The 20,451-nt window shown below is 56.4% G+C and overlaps 6 protein-coding genes across 6 annotated transcripts; 3 read left to right on the top strand and 3 right to left on the bottom strand.

The window, feature by feature from the left end:
* Window positions 1-719: 719 nt before the first annotated feature.
* Window positions 720-1,910, top strand: MAM_01985 (Zinc finger, C2H2-type/integrase, DNA-binding protein; the record flags this gene model as incomplete). The annotated part of the gene is made up of 2 exons (XM_040820784.1): window positions 720-1,236; window positions 1,324-1,910. 2 exons carry the CDS (start codon window positions 720-722, stop codon window positions 1,908-1,910), a joined length of 1,104 nt encoding a protein of 367 aa, XP_040681127.1.
* Window positions 1,911-2,657: 747 nt separating this feature from the next.
* Window positions 2,658-4,386, top strand: MAM_01986 (Iron hydrogenase; the record flags this gene model as incomplete). The annotated part of the gene is made up of 2 exons (XM_040820785.1): window positions 2,658-2,976; window positions 3,044-4,386. The coding sequence occupies 2 exons, from the start codon at window positions 2,658-2,660 to the stop codon at window positions 4,384-4,386; spliced, it is 1,662 nt and encodes a 553-aa protein (XP_040681128.1).
* Window positions 4,387-4,482: 96 nt separating this feature from the next.
* On the bottom strand, window positions 4,483-5,425 carry MAM_01987 (uncharacterized protein; the record flags this gene model as incomplete). Its single annotated transcript, XM_040820786.1, has 2 exons — window positions 4,483-5,161; window positions 5,241-5,425. 2 exons carry the CDS (start codon window positions 5,423-5,425, stop codon window positions 4,483-4,485), a joined length of 864 nt encoding a protein of 287 aa, XP_040681129.1.
* An 8,178-nt stretch (window positions 5,426-13,603) lies between these two features.
* Window positions 13,604-16,451, top strand: MAM_01988 (serine/threonine-protein kinase sck1; the record flags this gene model as incomplete). Its single annotated transcript, XM_040820787.1, has 2 exons — window positions 13,604-14,895; window positions 14,999-16,451. 2 exons carry the CDS (start codon window positions 13,604-13,606, stop codon window positions 16,449-16,451), a joined length of 2,745 nt encoding a protein of 914 aa, XP_040681130.1.
* A 1,216-nt stretch (window positions 16,452-17,667) lies between these two features.
* Window positions 17,668-18,277, bottom strand: MAM_01989 (ATP synthase H chain; the record flags this gene model as incomplete). Its single annotated transcript, XM_040820788.1, has 3 exons — window positions 17,668-17,981; window positions 18,050-18,143; window positions 18,251-18,277. The coding sequence occupies 3 exons, from the start codon at window positions 18,275-18,277 to the stop codon at window positions 17,668-17,670; spliced, it is 435 nt and encodes a 144-aa protein (XP_040681131.1).
* A 792-nt stretch (window positions 18,278-19,069) lies between these two features.
* MAM_01990 (uncharacterized protein) lies at window positions 19,070-20,290 on the bottom strand (the record flags this gene model as incomplete). The annotated part of the gene is made up of 2 exons (XM_040820789.1): window positions 19,070-19,423; window positions 19,505-20,290. 2 exons carry the CDS (start codon window positions 20,288-20,290, stop codon window positions 19,070-19,072), a joined length of 1,140 nt encoding a protein of 379 aa, XP_040681132.1.
* Between the last annotated feature and the right edge of the window lie 161 nt (window positions 20,291-20,451).

Raw genomic sequence — 20,451 nt, forward strand, 5'->3', positions numbered from 1 at the left:
TTCAATGTTTACTCGTCGTTGCTCCGTACTGGAGCCGGGCTCTGGAACAGGAAACCCCATCATCAGTCGTGCAACGCAATCCAGCATCCTACCTGCGCCATCGCACGGCCAAGCAACAAGGGGTTTTTGGCTGTGGTTCGTGTGAAGCCGGCAGACTCCGTGGTCCGTACAGGGCGTGGCAAACAGTTCGGGTATGACGAACGCTCGACATGTTTGTGACGGGCTTGGGGATTGATTTTCCCGTGTTCGGACACGGTTCTGTCGCACTCCGCGTCGCCTCGCAAGAGATTGCTCGACTGTCGTGGAAATACAAACTCGGACGAGCAATAGTGCGTGACGAGGACGATGAGTTCTCATACTGTGCACTGCCCCCGTCACTTGGCAGCAACCTGTCCAGCCATCACGGCTACCGGGACCACTGGGGGCCGACCAGACGCCCGCGGAGAAGCGAGGCTCATCGTGCATCCGCACTGTGCGTCGCCTTGTTCCCCTGGCACGCAAGTTCAGTCAATTTTCGGCTACGACGAGCTTCGTCTGGTTCGTTTCATTCATCAGCCTCGGGGCCACAACTCTCAATCCTTCGCAGTCACCATCATACCCCGACGACTGCGCGATTCCCAACGACACTCACCGCGATCCGCCCGAGTCAAACCCCCTCAAAATTCCTCGTCACACCGGTTCCCGAGCTGTCGCGACGTCCATCCGCGGCGCAAGAAGCCATGGCACGACGGTACTCGCCGCCCGACTCGCCTCTCTCATCAATGGGTTCCGGTTCCGAGGCCTACGACGAGGATGGCCATGAAGAAGACGACGGCTCCCTCCGCCCGTCCAAGCGGCAGAGAGTCGATGCGCAATCCAACACGTCGTCTGCTGTGGTCCCCGAGGTCGAGCACGAGGCCGTGCCCGTTCCAGATACCCTCGAAGGCATGTCGGACGTGTCCTCGGACACCTCGGGCGACATCCCCAGCTCGCCCGTGAATGCACGCCTCGAGGAAGACGACTTCCAGGACCAGGTGACTGTCTGCGACTGGGACGGCTGCCCCGCCGGCGACCAGGGCGACATGGACAAGCTGGTTGAGCACATCCACAACTCGCACATTGAGAATCGGCAGAAGAAGTACACGTGCGAGTGGAAGACGTGCAGCAGGAAGGGTCTTCCTCATGCCAGCGGATACGCGCTCAAGGCGCACATGCGCAGCCACACCAGGGAAAAGCCCTTCTATTGTTACCTGCCTGGTACGACGGAATCCCATCCTCTGCTCGTGCCCGGCCCGTCCTACTGCCACGATCCGAACCACTTGTTGCTGACACTGCGCCATGTAGAGTGCGACCGCTCCTTCACGAGGTCCGACGCCCTGGCCAAGCACATGCGAACCGTCCACGAGACCGAGGCCCTGCGGCCTTCGGACCCAGTGCCCAAGTCGATGCAGTCCGGCACGGCTGGCAAGTCGAACAAGCTCAAGATTATAATCAAGACGCCGCAGTCACACGGCGGTACCGGCGACGACGAAGCCGGCGACGCCGTGAACGGCGAGTCTGCCAACTCGGACTTCTTTACCGCCCTGCCCAACGACCTGTTTTCGTCGGAGGAGCTCTCCTTCCCCGTGGACAAGCTGTACCGCAAGTGCTACTGGGAGTCGAAATGGGCCGACGAGGTCGGCGAGGCCCTCCGCAAGGAGTGCAAGGAGTGGGAAAGGGTCTACTACAAGGAGTGGCTGGAGAAGGAAGTGCTGCTGTCCCAAGTCATCAAGAGCGAAATTGACTGGCACGGCCGACGTCAGGCCATCCTCGACGGGACCGCCGACGTTCAGGTCCCTGGCGTCGTGGAATCCAAGAACGGCGAGCAGACCAACGGCCATGGAAAGGGGGGAGCCATGCCCTCCAAGAAGGCACAGGCCGTCAGGTCATGAGGCCGCTGGTTTTAGCCAGCGCATGGATGGCACGAGGGAAGAAAGTCGTTTACTCGTGTCTTCCCCTCGGGTGGTTAATGAGTGGCACGAGCGCTAGGCACGACGAGGTGGAAGGGCGCATCAGCCGGGACAGGAGTTGAGGAGTTGGAATCAGGCACGTAGGAATGGAATTGAATTGTCTCGGACGAGCGTTTATGACGGGATACATGTACATGTACAAAAAGCATCCAAGTATCCGAATGCCTGGGTGAACAAGCACAAATGCGGTTCCTCGGGATGCTTGCGGTCGTCGCAGCCGCAATACCAGCTGAAACGAGGCCCGTCATTCATTGTGCCTACACGACGCCCATCTCCGGCCACGGCGTCGGTCGGCGCCCCGTCAAGTCGATCCTCGATCCGCCGATGTCGCTGTCGCCGTCGCCGTCGCCGGGGCCCGTGGGTGGTGGCACTGGTGGGTGGTGGGGAAGAAGGGGGGGGGGGTTTTCCTGCGGCTCCATCGGCAGGCTGACCGACCGAACAGCTGCATTTCCAATCCTCGACCTTTCATTGCCCCGACACACTCGTAAGCATCAAGTTTGCCACAGCGCGGCCACGTCTCGACTCGACTCGTATTCTTCAGCAAATTCGCCCTCACTACTCATCATTCGTCCCCCTTGCCTTGGCTAGATCAGCAGCACAGGATACCGCGAGCAGGCGGAAAAGGTCGCATCGCCACCGACAAGAGATGCGCACGACCGCGACGCAACCATGAGCGCGATTCTTTCCGTCGACGACCTAAACGACTTCATCTCCCCGGGGGTGGCGTGCATAAAGCCCATCGAGACGCTGCCGGCGGCGCGGGAGCAGGAGCAGGGGCAGCACGAGACGGGCGTCATTCTCGACGGGCAGCAGCCGCAGGTGGGCGGTGCTCCGGCAGCGCAGATATCGCTGACGGACTGCCTCGCGTGCTCGGGGTGCGTCACGTCCGCGGAGGCGGTGCTCGTCAGCCTCCAGAGCCACGCGGAGGTGCTGGCGACGCTCGACGCGGCGCCGGCGCTGAGAGGGCGCGCGGCTGTTTGTCGCGAGCGTGAGCCCGCAGACGAGGGCGAACCTGGCGGCCGCCTGTGGGGGGCGCGTGTCCGAGGCCCAGGCAGGGCGCATGCTGGAGCGGTTGTTGCGCACCGAGCGCTGGGGGCTCGCGGGCGGCGGGAGGTGGAGGAACGGCTTCACCTGGGTCGTTGACACCGACGTCGCGAGGGAGGCGGCGCTTGTTCTGGGCGCCGACGAGGCTCTCGGGGCCCCGGCCGCCCCTGGGAGCGGTGCGCCCGCGCCCGCGCCGCCCGTCCTGTCGTCTGCGTGTCCTGGCTGGGTGTGCTACGCGGAGAAGACGCATCCTCATGTCCTGCCGCACTTGTCCAGGGTCAAGTCGCCGCAGGCGCTCATGGGCACCTTGCTCAAGACGACGCTGAGTAGGAAACTGGGCATCCCACCCAGTCGGATATGGCACCTGGCCGTCATGCCATGTTTCGACAAGAAACTCGAGGCCAGCCGGGAGGAGCTTACGGACGAGGTGTGGGCGGCATCGGGACTTCCGGGACGAGGTGTGAGGGACGTGGACTGCGTCATCACGAGCAGGGAGATCATCATGCTGGCCGAATCAAGGGGACTCAATTTCTTCGATATCCCGTGCGCCGAAGACGACGACACCGCCGGCTCTCTAGCTGAACCTGCGATCCCGTTTCCCGACGCGCGAATACATAACTTCCTGTTCCCCGCTCGAGCCGCCCGCAGAGTCCCGCGCATGGCAGGTTCCTCGGGCGGCCTGCTCCATCACATCTTGCAGTGCAAAGCTGCACAAATTCCTGGCTCTGAAATCCAAGCGACGCGCGGTCGTAATGCAGATGTTGTTGAGTTTGTGGTGGCCGTCGACGGCGAGCCCGTGTTCAAAGCCGCCCGCTACTACGGATTCAGGAACATTCAAAACTTGGTTCGGAGGCTGAAACCTGCTCGTCCGTCCCGGATGCCCGGCGGCAGACCGTTTGGCAGCGCCCGACGACCGACGGGCAAGTCAGCGTCTCTTGACTACGGCTACGTCGAGGTCATGGCGTGCCCGGGAGGTTGCACCAACGGCGGGGGTCAGCTCAAGGCTGATGATCTCGTCGTTCGGGGGAGGAAGAAATCTGCGGACAAACCGGGCCCTCAGGAACAAAAGGAGTGGCTGGCGGAAGTCGACGAGGCGTACTTCTCAGGTGAGGAAGTGGACGGCGCGGTTAAAGTAAATGGTAATGATGATGGTGCTCGAAACAGCGAGGATGTGGTGGGCGGCATCTCTCACTCGTATATACATGATACCCTGGCGTACTGGTGTGAGGCAACGGGCATTAGCATAGATAGACTTGCATTCACGACGTATCGCGAGGTCATAAGCGACGTCGGAAAGGGGACTGGAGCCGAAAACGTGGTTCAGTTGGCTGGTAAGGTTGGCGGGGGGTGGTAGTCATGCTCGTCTTGACTCTTTCTCAAGATGAAGAGAGAACCAAGAAATATCAGCATCCTCGTTTGTTTGTTGTTCCCCGAGCATGAATGGCAAATATCAGCTCTCTTTCCCACCGCGGCGTGCAAATCCAAATCCGCCCCGGCCGGTTCCATCCGGTCCTCTCGGCATTCGAATAGCTTGCTGTGGCTGCTGTGCTTGAAGTAGGTGGTGCTCGTCTCTCAACGTCGTGGCTCTGCCCGGTCCGCAGTCGATGTCCCCTCCTGCACGCCGCTGAGCCGTGAGGTCCGGCTTTGGCGAGAACTTGGGATCGTATAGCTCCCTCCCGGATGAGGCTTGGTTATTCGCCCTCCTCATGTCCGGCTGTCTCCCGCCATCATTGGTGTTGGCGCCGTTGTTCCGCTGCCCTCCTCCCCCTCTGCCACGGCCCCTGCCGGAATGTCTACTCTCCCCCCGGGGTGGCGTCACTGTGCCCGGAGAGGAGCCCCTGCTTGAAGGATTCGACTGCCCAAAGATCTTGGCTCGCGCCTCATCGTAGCGTCTCTGCTTCTCCTCCAGGTCACGCTTCTGCTTGGCCCGTATCTCCTCGGCGGTACGCTGCGGCCGTTCCATTTCACTGTCGTCATCGTCCATCGAGAGCCGGGACATGCCTGTTGTGGCATCGCGTTTGGCAATCACGGGTTTGCGGCTGAGGACTTTGACTTGTGGTTTGAACGCGGATGTCAAGGGAACCGTGTTGCTGGCCTCGAGGTAGTGGAATGTCTGGGGAGTTGCATCCCTAGACGGCAGTATTGTCAGCAGGAGCAAGGAGAAGAAACGCACGGCCGAGCAAGGGCCGGAGGCCAAGGCAGACGTACGCAGACTCCCACATCTTCCGATTCGCCTCTTCATGCTGCGTGATGCGCTCGGCTTTGGTCAAGGACTGCGCCGCGTGGAGGGAAACGCCGCCCTGCTGGTGGTTCTCGTCGTCTTCCACGGCGGCTCTGTCTGCCTGGGCCTCCCAATCGTCGTCCCAGGCGTCCGGGATACCGGACCTGTTCATTTTGAGCAGCGCCACGACTGCGGACAATGCGTCCAGCACAACAATCAGGCCACGCCAATTCCCTCAGGAGGGAAGCATCAAGCAGGACCGCAAAGAAGTCTTTGCTTGCAAACAGACACAGCCGTCCGGTGGGGATGAAAGCTGAGTCGTGGGAAACACGAAAGGAGCGTGGTCAAACGATTCCAAGACGAGAGCCAAGCGCAGCAATACGGAACCGCTTTTTTTCGGTGTCGGCTATTCGTCGCGACTTTGTGCCCTGGGCCCTGGCATGTTCGCGCGGACACTTGAGTACTTGCCGCTCAGTGCTATTTTAGTGCAGCGGCCAAGTTGCCACAAAGTCACGCCGGAGGTGGGGTTCGGGGGGTTAGCTGGTCCGTCCTCTTGTTCGTGGGGGCCGCATCGGAACTCTTTGAGATTATGCATCTAACCGTGGTGGTTTTGATGCCCGAGCACCGCTGGGGTCCGTCTTCACATTACTCCGTACATGGCTTGTGATTCTCTCTCTTGTACATGCTCAATAACACACAATCACACAACTCAAGTTCGCCAACACCCGGCTTCCCCCCCCCTCTCGCTGCGCTGCGACGACCATCAGACTCCCGTATGGCTGGCGTGCCCGTGTCCTCTCTGCCTCACTATGGGGCTGCCGAACCAGTCACTCCCGCAGGAACCAGTTCCAGAAGAAAAGAGGAATACGACAAGGTCATGGCTAGATTGTCGGACCAGGCGTTCCACCCGAGTTAGTCCCAGTGATCCTGGTCCTTCATTGACGTTCTTGTCGCGCGAGACGGCGGGGGAATGGTGATAGAGTTGCGCCGCAGATGGTACTGGACTTGCTGACTGCCTTGGTAGAAAAGTATCCTGATCCCTTGGTAGCCCGTCAAGGTGTCGATCCGCAGCTCTATCCGCCAGGTGTGACGCCAGACATGGAGAAGAAATGGCTGGCAAGAATCAAGGCCGCCAGGGAGACAGGGAACTAGATGAATATTTGCAGTTGCTGATATGATGGATTATTGCAATCAAATCTGTCCATACCTCATCTCCGTACTGTTCCATTTCGTACACTGATGGCATGAGTTTAGCCGTGGCGAATAGCGATGACGGTACATGGCTGCGTTCTGCCCTCTCGGCATTTCATGAAATATCCTGGGTTGGGTATATGCATGAATTACGACAAATGCAAATGGCAGTTCTCCGTCCTACGCTGCAGTGTAACACTGTTCAGCTCCTAGGGCGGGAAGGCTATCGGAAAGCATAAAGTGTCCGAGTTAACCTCATCTTTTCGACCTGAAACTTTTACTCTCTGGCGCTTCGGATCCCTTTTGCTAAGGGACCCTGCTTCTTGGTTTCCAAGCGTAATAATCATGTAAAGAGGCCGAGCCGAATAGGATAAAGAGAATAAGATCTTTCGACTTATTCATCCACTCAGCCAGTCCGTCATAGGTTACTCGCCGACATCGTCACAGGGTCGACCTCCGACCACCGAACCGAGGCAACACAACACAACGATGACACAACATGATGACGACCCTATCGAAGGGGCATATCAGGGTCCATCGCTCGTGTGTATACAGAGGCCTTGGAGCCCATGTTTTCTAGAGGGAACCAAGACTTCAAAGCTGATGATTCGATGGAATTTGAACGCCTTCGTTCGAGCCCTCCATTGAGCCCTCGTCACAAACATCTGCAAAGAACGCACCACGATGGCTCGATCCCGGTCCAAACACGGAGTATTCCCACGTGGCTATTGGGAAATGAGGGTGTAGATGACCCGACCATCACTCCGCGACTTGACTTGACCTGACCTGACCTGGCCATGGACCTATTCGTGAAGACCTAATTTGAAAAGGCCCTGATTAGGTTTAGAGTCGGTGTTATCTGGGATATGGGCTACCTTGACACGGCAAGATAAATGAATGTATGGTTCACGTCAGGTCACGTCGCTGAGCAATGGTCTCAATAAAGTCGCCGCCTGTACATATGGTGACAACATGCCCCCCTATTGAATAGCCCCTGGCTGTGGAGAGCAGCCGTAAGTCCGTCCGAATGACAGCCGGACCAGCCATAATGCAGGCAAGACGCGTCTTACGCCTCCTGAGATCCATCGAGCGTACGGGGTACCTACACAGGTAGCGTTCAGGACGGTAGCAAGACGCATGTTGCCGCCGGACTTGGATGCTACAGCTCTTCGTCGGCCGTGCCACCTGGTGCGAAAGATGAACTCTGACAAGATGCCGCAAAACATTGAGACGGAGAAGGGGGAATAGATTATAGATGGTTCAGCTGTTGTCAGCCTCATTCCCCGCTGTTGCACGGAACTCGCGGTCAACAAGTTCCGACCACATGACTAGCTTGCGATGCACAAGGGCATGAGGCATCCACCGCTTGATGCCTCAGCCCTTCGGTCAGGTTACACGCACGGCGTCTTCCTAGCGGGCCACTGTTCCTCTTCGAGCGTTCTGAACCGAACGTGGGAGCAAAAAGATGACCGAGACAGGGGTCGAACCTGCGACCTTCTGATTTCGGAGAAGTAGTAGGCTACTCATCGTAGTCAGACGCTCTGCCATTGAGCTACACGGCCGGATGTTGAGTGGCGGCCCTGCTATTGACCATTGTATTTTGCTGGCTCTGGTAGCCGGGCCATGCTGAGCGATTGCGCTCTATTTTCGGGGCGATGCAAGGCTGCGATGGAGAGTCAAGACCATTTGTTCTCGGCCATGAGCAGACCGTCTGAGTGTACGGGGCGCGCCGAAAAATGACCTGTTGTAGGGTATTCTGCAGTGGGCACAGAGAATATCTCCCAACCTGAGTGTTGCGGGTTAAGGCATAGACAACTAATGAAACTATACCTTCCAGTACGTAGTACTATTTTAACAATGACATCCACGCCCACATGGGTGTTTCTAATGACGCGCGACGCGCCCAGCATCAAGACATGATATTATTATCCCTGGCGCTGACAATGACGTCTGTTTCAGTTGCGCAGATCAGATCTCAATGCTCATTCCACGACGAACGTCTCAGCCCGCATGATGACTATTTACCCCCCCCCCCCCCCCGAAGCCGGGAGGGCCAAAATGCCGAGTTCCATCGACTGTGGTGCCAAGCGTCCTTAATCGGCGGTCTCGGTTCGTCGTGTACAGAAAAAGTAGTTACATTCGCACATACGTGTACGTACGTGACGCACGCGCTCGCTCGCTCGCTCGTGGTGCCGTGCCAGAAGCCGGACAGGTTCTTCCACGACTCGGGGAGACTGAAGTGCCGCAGCGGCCGCACACGAGCTAAAGCTTAAGAAGAGGCGAATCGTCGTCGTCCCCCGCCCCGAGATCTGTGGAAGCCGGTGAGGCGATGACCGGGGGAAGGGGGGCGGGAGCGCATCAACCTCACAGCCCCGTCTCTCGTCTCTGTTTGCGAACCCCCCAGGAACCTTTAATTAGTAGTTACATGGCGGGACAGAGTTGATCAAGTGGATTCCCCAAGTTTCGACACGGCGAATGCTGGTCGGCTGCCTGCAACGGCTGCAACGCTTCAGTGCGGTTCGGGGGAAGCGTCGGCTACTCCGTAGATTCATATTAATATGGATGGTGCTCCATAGCTCCGTATATTGGCAATGGCAGGTTGACAACGGAGACGGGGGGCACGCGCGCAACCCGGGCAGCTCGAGGTGGCAAAAGACGGCAAAGCCTGGTTGGCCTGGTCTGGTCTGGTCTGGCAGCGTTTCCAGTCCCAAGTGAGGCTCTCGCGAGTTATGGTTGGGGAGAGGGAAGCACAGATGACCAGTCTCATGAAGCTTTTGGGGGGGATGCAAAGACATGGCTGGCACGGCGGCCTTGGCCACGGATCAGGACTGGTGCCCTCGAGTACAGTAATACTTAGCGGTGCAAGGCCGTGCATGCATGTGCTGAAATGCAAACTCTGACCGCATGTGCAGGGAAGAAAAACGAGGGCGAGTGAAGGTCAGCAGCATGTGCGATAGATAGCGATACAAACCAGACCATGACATCAGCCTTTGAGCAGACGTGCTGCATCTGCCACCATCAGCAGCTCCTGCCCCAGCTGCAGCTCCAGCTCCAGCTCAGCCCGTGGGACTGGTTGGGTTGCGCTTGCACTGGTGGCTTCCGACGGCCGTGGCCCGTGGCCCAGGGTGCCCAACGACCAACCGCAGGGGCTGTCCAGTGGTGCAGACGAGCACGGCGTCGCGTCGTCTGTTCATTTTTGGCATTGTCGCGCTGTGCTGTGCTGTCTTGTCTGGAACAATGGCACCCGTCTGAAAAGGCCAGGTTTGCGAATAGTCTTGGCTGCCCACGGCGCTGAGAAGAAGTCGATGCTCACCAAGTGCTCCGTAGACATGCGTTAGTAAAAATGACCATGCCCTCGACAACGAATTCGCCGGAGCAAGCAATAGGCCTGGAAGACGAGCTGGCGGTCATGGTTTCGATGGACACAGCACATGCACATGCACATGCGCGCGCGCACATGCGTACATGAGCGTTTGGTTTGTAATGATGAGGCGGGATAAAAACAAAACAACAAGACAAGACAAGACAAGACTAGACAAGACAAGACGGAGCAAATCTAATTTTTTTTTTTAAAAAAAAAGGAAGAGGAATCAAGAACAGCAAGCTGCCAACTGCCTGCCCCGTACTAGACTTTAAGCGGCAGGGTGGCTGCCTGCCCGTCCATGCGCATGGGAAAGGCGGAATGGACATCTGGATTCTGGACTCTGGAGGCTCTCTCTCGGGATACATCCGGTTCAAGATGGTCACATCGTCCTTTGCCCCGGTTCCCCACGTTTGCAAAGACGGCAAATGTTACCCAGACAGACACTATGCGGTTTCGCACGAGGACGAGGCCGCAAGAGTTGAGGAGTCGAGGCACTGATGCACTGACCCCGCGGCACTGTGAGCAGTGTGAGGCGCTGGTATGGGCGTTGGGTCCCGTGGAGCGCTTCCTTCGATTGGAGGCGGCGCTTGGCCGGAGCTCCATCTCAGATCCATCACCAAGGAAGGGCATAAGCTCAAGTGACCGATTGCCCTTTGCCCCTCCCCTCCTCGCCCGGGTGCGAGGCTTGGAGAAGTCTGGTGTCGGTCGGGTCATCCAGAGACTCGGGGAATGAAGAGCCCGGCAGGCTATTTTGCCCTTTTTCCGTTGCCCGTTTTCCATGTCCTTCCTCCATGCCGCCCGTCCATCTTGAGCGAAGCACATTTTGCAAACAACTCGGCCTCGTCTTGCGAATCCTGAACCGTACATCTTGGGGCCTCCAGCACCGCCTCGAAAACCCCTCGAGCGACCACCGACCTGAACGCGTGGCGTGCGCGAACCATAGCCTCTCTGTCAATCCGTCTCTCTCCGCCTGTCCGCCGCGTCAGCTTTCTCGCGTCCAAGGAGGCACCAGACCGTCTGTCGCCTTTGGCCAGACACATCGTGCGGTCCAACCGGTCCTGGGAATCTTGAGATACTACTCCGTACACACAAGAATAATCATACCTCGCCAGCCATGTCCGGCACCGACAGCACCCATGTCCACGCTCACGCTCACGCTCACGCTCACACTCACGCCCAAGTCCAAGTCCAAGTCCACGCCCACGCCCACGCCCAAGTCCACGCCCAAGTCCACGCCCATGCCCACGCCGGCCATGGCAGCTCCGCTGGCGGCTTCGACCTGCTGAGGCGAGCCACCCAGGCTATGATGTCAAGGTACGTTGCCACCATTGATTTCTTTGTCCGGTCCTGCTATGCGTATCCATGCACGATTTGCCACGTTTTTACCGTGAGTCAAGTCCTTGTGCTCGAATGCTTGTGCTTGCTTGACAGGCAATCGCCACCTGCTGAAGTTGCTGCTCGTATGGTTGGTGATGGTGACGACTGATGGCAAGTGCCACTCGTCTTATCCCCTGCGGCTGTCGAGTTGGGCCCCTTCAATGGATGCTCCTCGCCTGGCCTGATTCCGTCAGCTCGGTCCTGTTGCCTGGCTCTGGAGTCTGGAGCCAAGAGGCCTCGCAGCATCAAGTCGGACCAAACTCGCTCTCATCTCAGCCATGCCGCGTGACGCCGGACCGACCGTCCAGTCAAACAGGATGTGCACTATTACGTCGTTGCGTCTGCATCACGACGAGCGTCGTCAAGAGCATCTGCCTGCACCAGGTGCAGGGCTCGGCACATCGGCCCCTCGCTCTCCCATGGTGGAATGGAATCTTGGAGAAAATGATTCCTGGCCCATCAACTATTTATTACGTCATCGCCATTTGTCATCTTGGTCGCTATTCCCATGGCCGTTGCAGACTTGAGGCTGCCTCGCACGGAGCGATGGAGATGAACATATCGCGTGTCCGCCATCGCTGATCAGGGCCGCATCGCAGGCCTCTGAGAAGCTGCGGTCGCAACAGCGAGTACCTTGGCACTTTGAAGTTTGTGGTGTCCAAGCCGCCAGATCCGTGGGCATGGCCTCTGTTTTGCATCAGGATCGAGTCCTGACACCAAGTACTCCGTACGGACACCGAGTACCGCATCCCATCCACACCTTGAGCCGGCGGTGCCGCATCCTGCCGTTGCCAAGGTAGTTGACCTGAGACGCAGCACGGCGGCCTGCCTGCATGGTGCTCATGCATGCGTTACCGGGCTACTATCCTGCTGCCTGAACCCGAACACACTGTTGTGTTCAGATAAGGTGACCGGGCTATGCCGACACTGCGACCGCTCATCTGGCACATGGCAGATGCCGGAACTATCCCTTGTGCTGAACTTGGGCCGTCGGCATTGCCGTCGGCAAGGGCTACTATCGCCCCCAGCCACGGCGGAGACGTTCACGTTGACTGCCATCTGGCTGACAACCACGGACATGTACATTGGGGGGCATTGACCTGAACAGACGGCGCCACAACGCCGGCTGCTGCGCCAGTGTCGCAAGTTCCAGACATGTTTTGGACCTTTTTTTTTTTTCCAAAATGTCTTGACTCGTTCAGGACACAACCATGGAGAGTAATAGGGCGCATGGAATGACGACGCCATTGGAGGCTCAGGCGTCTAGGTGTCCATGCGATGCGCCGTGGATTCGCGCTTGAGCTGTTGACCTTCTCTGCTGCCCCGTCACCAAGCGCACTGAAATTGACGAGATTCAACCCAAGTCTGTCTGTCTGCCAATTGACAGCCGCTAGGTTGGATCAAAGAGGACAACTTTTTTTTTTTAAAGGAAAAACACAACCAACCTTGTTGGCCTTCCCTCAAGTCCATCACTCTACGGAGTAGTCTTTCCTGATGGGCCTTTCGGAGCCCGGGAGTGAGATCGGACAGAGCCTGGAATGGCCAACATCGAAGGCCTCTCAGATGCAACAGGGTCCGGCGTACAGGCTACGTACCAGACCAGAGCAGCGAGTGCATTGTGCATTGTGCATTGTGCAGAGTGCGCCAGGCCCTAGGATTTTCGGGCTGCCGCGCCACACCCAGTAGGCGGCCGGCCAGCCACAATTGCCTGCCCTCGTTTACCCTTTTATTTTTTCCCCCGCTCGGGCAGCTCATATCAAGCCTCCAACATCTCCACTCCTTTATCAGCGTCGCGCACTCTAGGGATCCAGCGTGGCTTGGCTCCAGCGTGGCTCCAGCGTGGTGGCTCCGGTGCCAAAAAAAAAAAAAAAAAAAAAAAAAAAAAACTCGTCATCTCTTTGGCCCCTTCCCGTCAGGCGCAGGCGCAGGCGCGGCGCAGAGTTTAAGCAGCCTGGACTTTGGCCGCGCACCCGCTATCGGAATTGCTTCCACACACGCCTCCCCTTTGTGTGCAGACTTCGTTTTTTTCCCCTTTCCTTCTTCTTACTCATACTGTTGCTTGCTTGTTTTGTTCTGTTTTCTTTGCACGCAGCCAAACACATTCATCCTTTTTTCCCCCTTCTTTTACACAGGCCCTGGCTGGTCCGCTCTGGTTCTCTGGTTCCGTGTTTTCCTCGCAGCCACTCTTGTGCATCGCGGGATTCACACTTGGCTTTGTGGCCCCTCCTTGGAAAAACCACAGAAGGCTCTTGGCCGCCGTCATGAACTAGTGTTCCCACCAAATCTCTCACCGTTCTCCCTCCCCCTCCGCCTTTGTCCTTGGGTCATTTCATCTTTTCCCTTAGCCTTTTCTCCTCCGTTCAGTCATTGTTTCCACAATTGGCACTTCCCTCCGGAGTGCCAGTGCCTGAATCGACAATGCCGGTTGTTGACCCATCATCATCATCGAACAGGACCGCCGCTACCGACGAAGATGGAGCGGATCACATCGGCTCTGACACACCACGGTCTGGCGTAGCCACCCCTCAACCCGACCTCCACGACAAACGTCTGCCGGGAATCATGAGCTACTTCAGCCAGGTTCGTCAAGACCCTTATGCCGCCGACACCTCTGCTTGTGCCTCTTCTGTTCCTGTCATCATGATGCCTGTCGGCTCTGGCTCTGGCTCTGGCTCCGGCTCCGGCTCCACATCCTCATCTTTGCATCAAGAGCCAGATTTGCACGCCAAGGTCCAGTTTCACTCTTCCACCACTTTGGAGAAGCAGCCGCAGAGCCTTTGCCATAATTCGTCGCGCTGCGCCCCAAGGACATCAGGTTGTCGTCTCCCAATGTCTTTGGATAAGCACGCTTCTGATTCAAGTCATGTCGTACAACCAGCCATGGCCTCACATTCATACCCTACTCCTCCTCCCTCACAGCCGTCAAGTTCCGAAACCTCTTCATGTAAAGGCGCAGACTCCCCAGACGGAGACGCTATCAAGACGGTTTCTAATGGAACGTCAACAATACATGAAAGCTGCCACCGGACAAGCGCTCCCGCACTCCCAGTCTCATCGAAGCCGGAGACGATGGTGGGCGTAGGCGCTGAGCTTGTGCCCCCTGCCACGTCACAAACACCCCCCGTATCGTCACCCTCCAAAACTCCCCCCAGGTTACCCCAAACTTCTGCCCCAAGCAAGTGGTTCTCGCTCGAGGGACTCAAAGAGCTAACTCGTGGTGTCATCTTCAAGAGTGGTCCGCCGACTCCCACAAGAGCCCTGTCTGCTGCCCACTCTTCTCAGTCTGACGGCAGAGACACTCCAAGCAGAACGAGCAATGATGGAGCAGAAACGGCGAGCGGAACACAGACCCCACGCACCGCCGGCGTTCAACCTCCTGCACAAAAGGGCAAGCTGACTATCAAAATCGCCGAAGCACGCGGGCTGCGGAGGTGCCGGGATCCCTATGTTGTCGCAGTATTTCAACGAAGCGAACTCATCTCGGGTGGTCCACGGCCTAATGAGGAGGAGGAGCCCCTTAGTGCCGCCCCGGCCGGGCTGGGTGGCATTCCCATACAACGGCAAGGTAGCGACTCAGGTCGCCCTCCAATGGCCATCCCCATGAGAAGTCGTCAGAGCAGCAATACCAGCATCCACGACTACAATACCTTCCGCAATCGAACTACGCGTGCACCATCAAGCAATCCCAAATGGGACGCCGAAGCAGTCTTGTATGTGGTCTTTGTATTCGCGGGAGGGGGGGCTCATCTCTTGCTAATGGAGCTTTCCCTCCCCCTCCCCTCCCCAGTTCAACGTGCTAACGTGTGTAAATAGCGACGTTGTGGATACCGACATGTTGGTCGATGTTTCGGTCTACGATCACACTGCTACCGGAGAGGAGTTTCTCGGCCACGTCGATTTCCAGGCCGGTAAAGACGGCGAGGGTCCCGTGAGAGGATGGTTCGCTTTACGCGGCCATGCGGATACAATCGCGGAAAACGCACCGACTGGCGAGCTTTACGTGGAAGCCTTTTATCAAAGTTCCGAGAAGAAACATTTTGGACCTAATGATTTCGAAATCCTGAAGCTCATTGGCAAGGGCACTTTTGGACAGGTCTATCAGGTACGAAAGCGAGATACACAACGAATTTATGCCATGAAGGTGCTTCAAAAGAAGGTAATTGTCCAGAAAAAAGAGGTAGCTCATACGGTTGGCGAACGCAATATTCTTGTTCGGACAGCTACCTCGGACTCGCCCTTCATCGTTGGCCTCAAATTCTCCTTTCAAACTCCCTCTGAACTGTACCTGGTTACCGATTACATGTCAGGAGGGGAGCTGTTCTGGCACTTGCAAAAAGAGGGTCGATTTGACGAAAGGCGAGCCAAATTTTACATTGCCGAGTTGATTTTAGCCATTCAGCATTTGCACAACAACGATATCGTATATCGTGATCTCAAACCGGAAAATATCCTCCTCGACGCCAATGGTCATATTGCCTTGTGCGACTTTGGGCTATCCAAGGCTAACCTGACCAAGAATGACACTACCAATACATTTTGCGGCACGACAGAATATCTCGCCCCCGAAGTTCTTTTAGACGAATCTGGCTATACCAAGATGGTAGACTTCTGGTCTCTGGGCGTCTTGGTATTTGAGATGTGCTGCGGGTGGAGCCCTTTTTACGCAGAAGACACCCAACAAATGTACAAGAACATTGCTTTCGGCAAGGTTCGATTCCCCCGCGATACCCTGTCGCACGAAGGCCGAAATTTTGTCAAGGGATTGCTTAATAGAAATCCAAAGCACCGACTCGGCGCGACGGATGATGCCGAAGAGCTGAAGCGCCACCCGTTCTTTGCGGACATTAGCTGGGACATTCTCGCAAAGAAGCTCATTACACCCCCTTTTAAACCAAAGTTGAAGTCTGAAACCGACGTCTCCTACTTTGACCCCGAGTTCACCACTGCCCTGGAACAGAACGGCTCTCTCAACGAGCGGGCCGCTGCACTCGCCCGTGGTTACGCCGCCTCTACACCCCTGTCTCCGTCTGTCCAGGCAAATTTCCAAGGCTTCACCTTTGTCGACGAGAGTGCTCTGGACGACCACATGAGGGATCGATTCCGAAACGACGACGAGGACATGGATGATGCGCACGCACAGTACGACGAGGATGATTGGGACAATCTGGAAGACATTGATCCCCGTAAAGCAAACCGCATGAGCGGCATTGTGAAGACGTCAACTGCAGACGATCACATGGTGGGTGGCGCTCACTTTGAAGTGTAACCAAATTTTCCACAGCCTTCAGACCAAAGGAGGAAGGCTAGGGGAGAAGAAAAAAAAATCCAGCGCTGGTAATTAGTTTACCCAGTACGTTCTATTTTGTTGTCGCCCCATGTCTATGATGACTTTTTCTTGAGCATGAAATGGGTTTATAAGGTCATACTGCATATGGGGACGGTTTGGCTCTCTGCTTTTTCCCCCTTGCCTGTTAGTCGCTTTGACCATGTGTTTTTTATATTGGTTTTTTATTCCTGTCCTTTTTTTTGCATTGGCATCTTCTCATGAGACCTCAACGAGCTGGAGGATCGGCGTTTTATGGTTGTGAGGTGGGATGACGGAGCTGGCACCCGGTTTTTGCTGCTCTTTCTGTCTTGTAAATACTGGGATCCAGGCCCCATTGTTGAAAGTCGACCAAGTCTAAAAAACGGGAATAATAAGGGGCTTTTTGACTGTCTGACGCGCTATACATATTGTGTCAAGAGGCGAGAGTGAAAGGAAAAGAGAAAGGAAAAGGAAAAGAAAAACGCCCAGAGCGAGAAGGGAAACTGGCTTCCATGTCGATTTGTGCACATGATGTTGGGATAATCGGCGAGGTGGACTAATGGATTGGCAAAAGAGAAGCCCGAAAACGGCGGTTGCCGACGCGAGGGATGCAGGGAGGCCGTTGCAAGGCGGGACGCGCAGTATCAATGCATACACTGTGTGGTCATGCTCTCTGGGGCAACAGGAGGGAGCGGCCTGTTTCACCAAAACAAGTTAATAAAATCCTGGCAAGCTGCCGTTCCGCAATGCGGCCCCTTTTTACTGTCAGGCTTGACTTGACATCTTTTTCACGGGAGACGAGCCTTGACAAGCTGTTATTGGTATATGGGTGATTTGATATCTTTGCTTCTTTCTCGCCTTGTCAGAAACGGTCAAAATTTTACACCAAAGTATCGAGGTTCTAGAGGGAAAAAAACAAAAAAAAAAAGTACAATAGGATTATCGACCCTGATCCACCACCACACCCACCACCTGGACGTCTTGTCCTCCGTGCCCGGCTCTGCCTTTTCGCGGAGACGAGACAGTGTCGTCGGTGTGTTACACAAAAAAGGAAACCTTTTTTCTCTGCTGCATGTCCCCGTGTCTGAGGACACCCCTTGCGCTTCCTCTTTAGAAATGTCGAAATCGTCGAGTTTCTTATCATCAGTGTCCGAGGATGTGTGTTGTGTGATATTGCTTAGTGAGCGGGCTCGTCGTCCTCCTCGGCCTCGAGCCAGTCGGGGAGGGCGGCGGCATCACCCTGGCCGGCCTGGGCGGCATCCTGGCCCTCGATCTCGACGGCCATGCTCTCGTAATCCTTCAGGTTGCTGGCGAGGTCGGCCTCTTCGGGCGACGCGGGGGTCTTGGGCATCGTGAACGCCTGGACTTGGCCTTCGGCGTCGGACTCCTTGACGGCGGGGGTCTTGTAGGCCTTGAGCTCCTTCAGGTAGAGATCCTGGACGAAATCGGCTGTCGGGGAGGCGAGGAGGACGGGAATGTTAGCCGTGCACGCTACTCCGCTCGAGCTGTGCGCGTGTAGACGTGGGTTGGGCGAGGCGGGCGGGTAGATAGTTCCTTACCTTTCCTTGAGACGGTTGGGGCGATGAAGCCTCGAACCTGGACGGTATTGCCTCTGGCAACTCGAGTGACGGCGCGGACGGCCGAGGTGGCGCGCTGTTCAACGTCAGTTCCGAGCTATCTACCTCCCGTCGACGCTGCGTCGGGTTCTGCGGGCGATGCGGGCATCGAGACCGTTTCCAAAGTGGTAAATGTCGACTTACCGTGACCCTGGAAAGTTGGCTGAGCATTGTGAATGACGGTGTGTCGCTCAACTGGGAACCCTGACTACTGGGGTGAAAGTGTGGACTGAGGCTGTTGTGAAAATCGTGATGTTCGATCCCCCCCCCACCCCGGCTGAGTCGGCCGGCCGCGTGAATTTCTGCCTGAGGCCGAGCTTGCCTTGCCGGCCAGCCGAAGCTCGCGGCACGTGACTATGATTTTGTTAGGCTTCACTTCTCAGTTGCGTCGGAGTGTTTCTGGCTTGGACTTTTATCACTGTCGGCCATTTGACGGATACAATCTGGGATTGGGCTGAAACGGCCAAGACTTGATTTGATTGTATTTTTTTTATTTTCCTTCTCCCAATGATTCTTGGCTGTTTGCGAATAGATCTCGAGCTTGCAACGGGTGGAGATGGAGCAGTCACCAGTGCAGCGAAACCCGAAGACATTGGGAGCTTGGAAGCTTAGGCCGGACAACATGGCGCACTAGTTTTGTGCAACATGCAACACCAAGCACGCAGTGAGTCTACTAGGACCACCGGTGACGTAACTGACTTGTGCCAAACGATCGTGTGACGGCGCCATTCCCTGCTCCGAAAATGCTGCCAATGGGCTAATATGGATTACTAGATTTCTTAGCAAAAGGAGGGTGGCTTGTTTCCCACTTGACTCTACTGCCATCCCGTTGCCCGGGCGGAACAAATCCCAGCTCATGTCGCATCTTGGAAACAGCGCTGCAAAAGGACTGGTCGACACGCTACGCAAACGACTGGACTCCCAGCTGCAAGCCTCCTCGCCGTCTGGACATACGGCCAACCTTTACAGTTTCCCTAGCTCGGTTAGGGATGACGATCCGAGGTTTTGATTCCGTTGCCACTTCTTCTTGACCCTGCCGAAAGTCACTCCGACAAGATACATAACCGAGACCAAGGCCGCTACTACGGAGTAGGTAGTGATGAATCGTGAAGACGCTCCAGCAGATTGAAGCCCAATACCTCCATCAATAATACCGAAAAGCATTACGACACGTCCTAGCCAGATGTGAACGTGACTGACAGGACCACGCCGTCTGTGTTTGAGAAATCGCTCGTGGTGCAACCAGCCGAGGACTGGCTGGATCGTCATTAGGATGGAGACGACAAGACCGATTTGCGTGTGTGCATCTTGAAAAAGCTAGGGATCGGCTATTAGCAACCTCAAAACCATAGGTGACCCGCATGAAGCTGTGGGTGAAATCAAGTATGGGAGCCTTACCGAGCCGGCCTTTGAAGAGATGATATAGCCGAGAGCAAACCCAACCCACATTCCGGTAAATGCGAGGAGCTGCCAGCTAGCGTGGACAATCCATTTGGAAAGCAGAGGCATGACTGCTGATCCGATTGGGTACCCCAAAAGGAAAGCACCGGCCATGATAATGCCATGCGCGTACAACATCATTTTACTATTGTCCGCGCCAGTCTCGACTCCGTTGACGATGGGTTTGGTACCGCCATTCGTGGCCGGGGTAAGAAAAGGATTCGAGTCGGAGGTAATGGTAGCTTGTTGCAGGTTGACCGAGAAGCTTGAAAAAGCGTCGTGGATCGAAATTGGCTCGGAAGCACTTGACGAGTCGGTGGCTGGTCCCTTCTTGGCCCAGGCGGAAATCCACTTCGAGGAGCTGGTTATGGGAATATCGGAACATTGCGCACACCGCACATTGGCGACGAGGTTGCCGTTGACGACGCCCGATCCAGGAAGCAGCTGAACGTCTGATCGAGCCTCGAACTGAGGCATGCTGTGCCCTGTGCCTTGTCTGGTGCTAAGGGTCACGCCGCTTCCATTGCGATAGACGACAAACATGCTCGAGCCCGCCATGGAAGACCCTGTGCCCAGCGCAAACCACGATAGCGAGGCAGGGGCTCGAAGCTGGAAGTAGAGAACACCTGGACTCGCCCCGTTGGCGCCCGCGGGCGAACCCCATTGGAAACACATTTCTCCATTATCTGGACAGACGGCTGCCAGGGCAGCATCTGTTCTGGACGCATCTGTTGGCGGGAACATGTTTTCTCGTCAGTACTCTCATTGAGATCGGGGCATGAATTCCATTCTTTGCTGGAGGAACGGACGGCACGGACGGCACTCACAGGCTGCAATACTAATGCCAACGGCTGCTCTCGTCGAAAGCCTCATGTTGGTCCCTTGAATAATGTGCAAGCGAATAT

This window comes from Metarhizium album (assembly GCF_000804445.1).
Source record: "Metarhizium album ARSEF 1941 chromosome Unknown scaffold_3, whole genome shotgun sequence".
Taxonomy (NCBI): domain Eukaryota; kingdom Fungi; phylum Ascomycota; class Sordariomycetes; order Hypocreales; family Clavicipitaceae; genus Metarhizium; species Metarhizium album.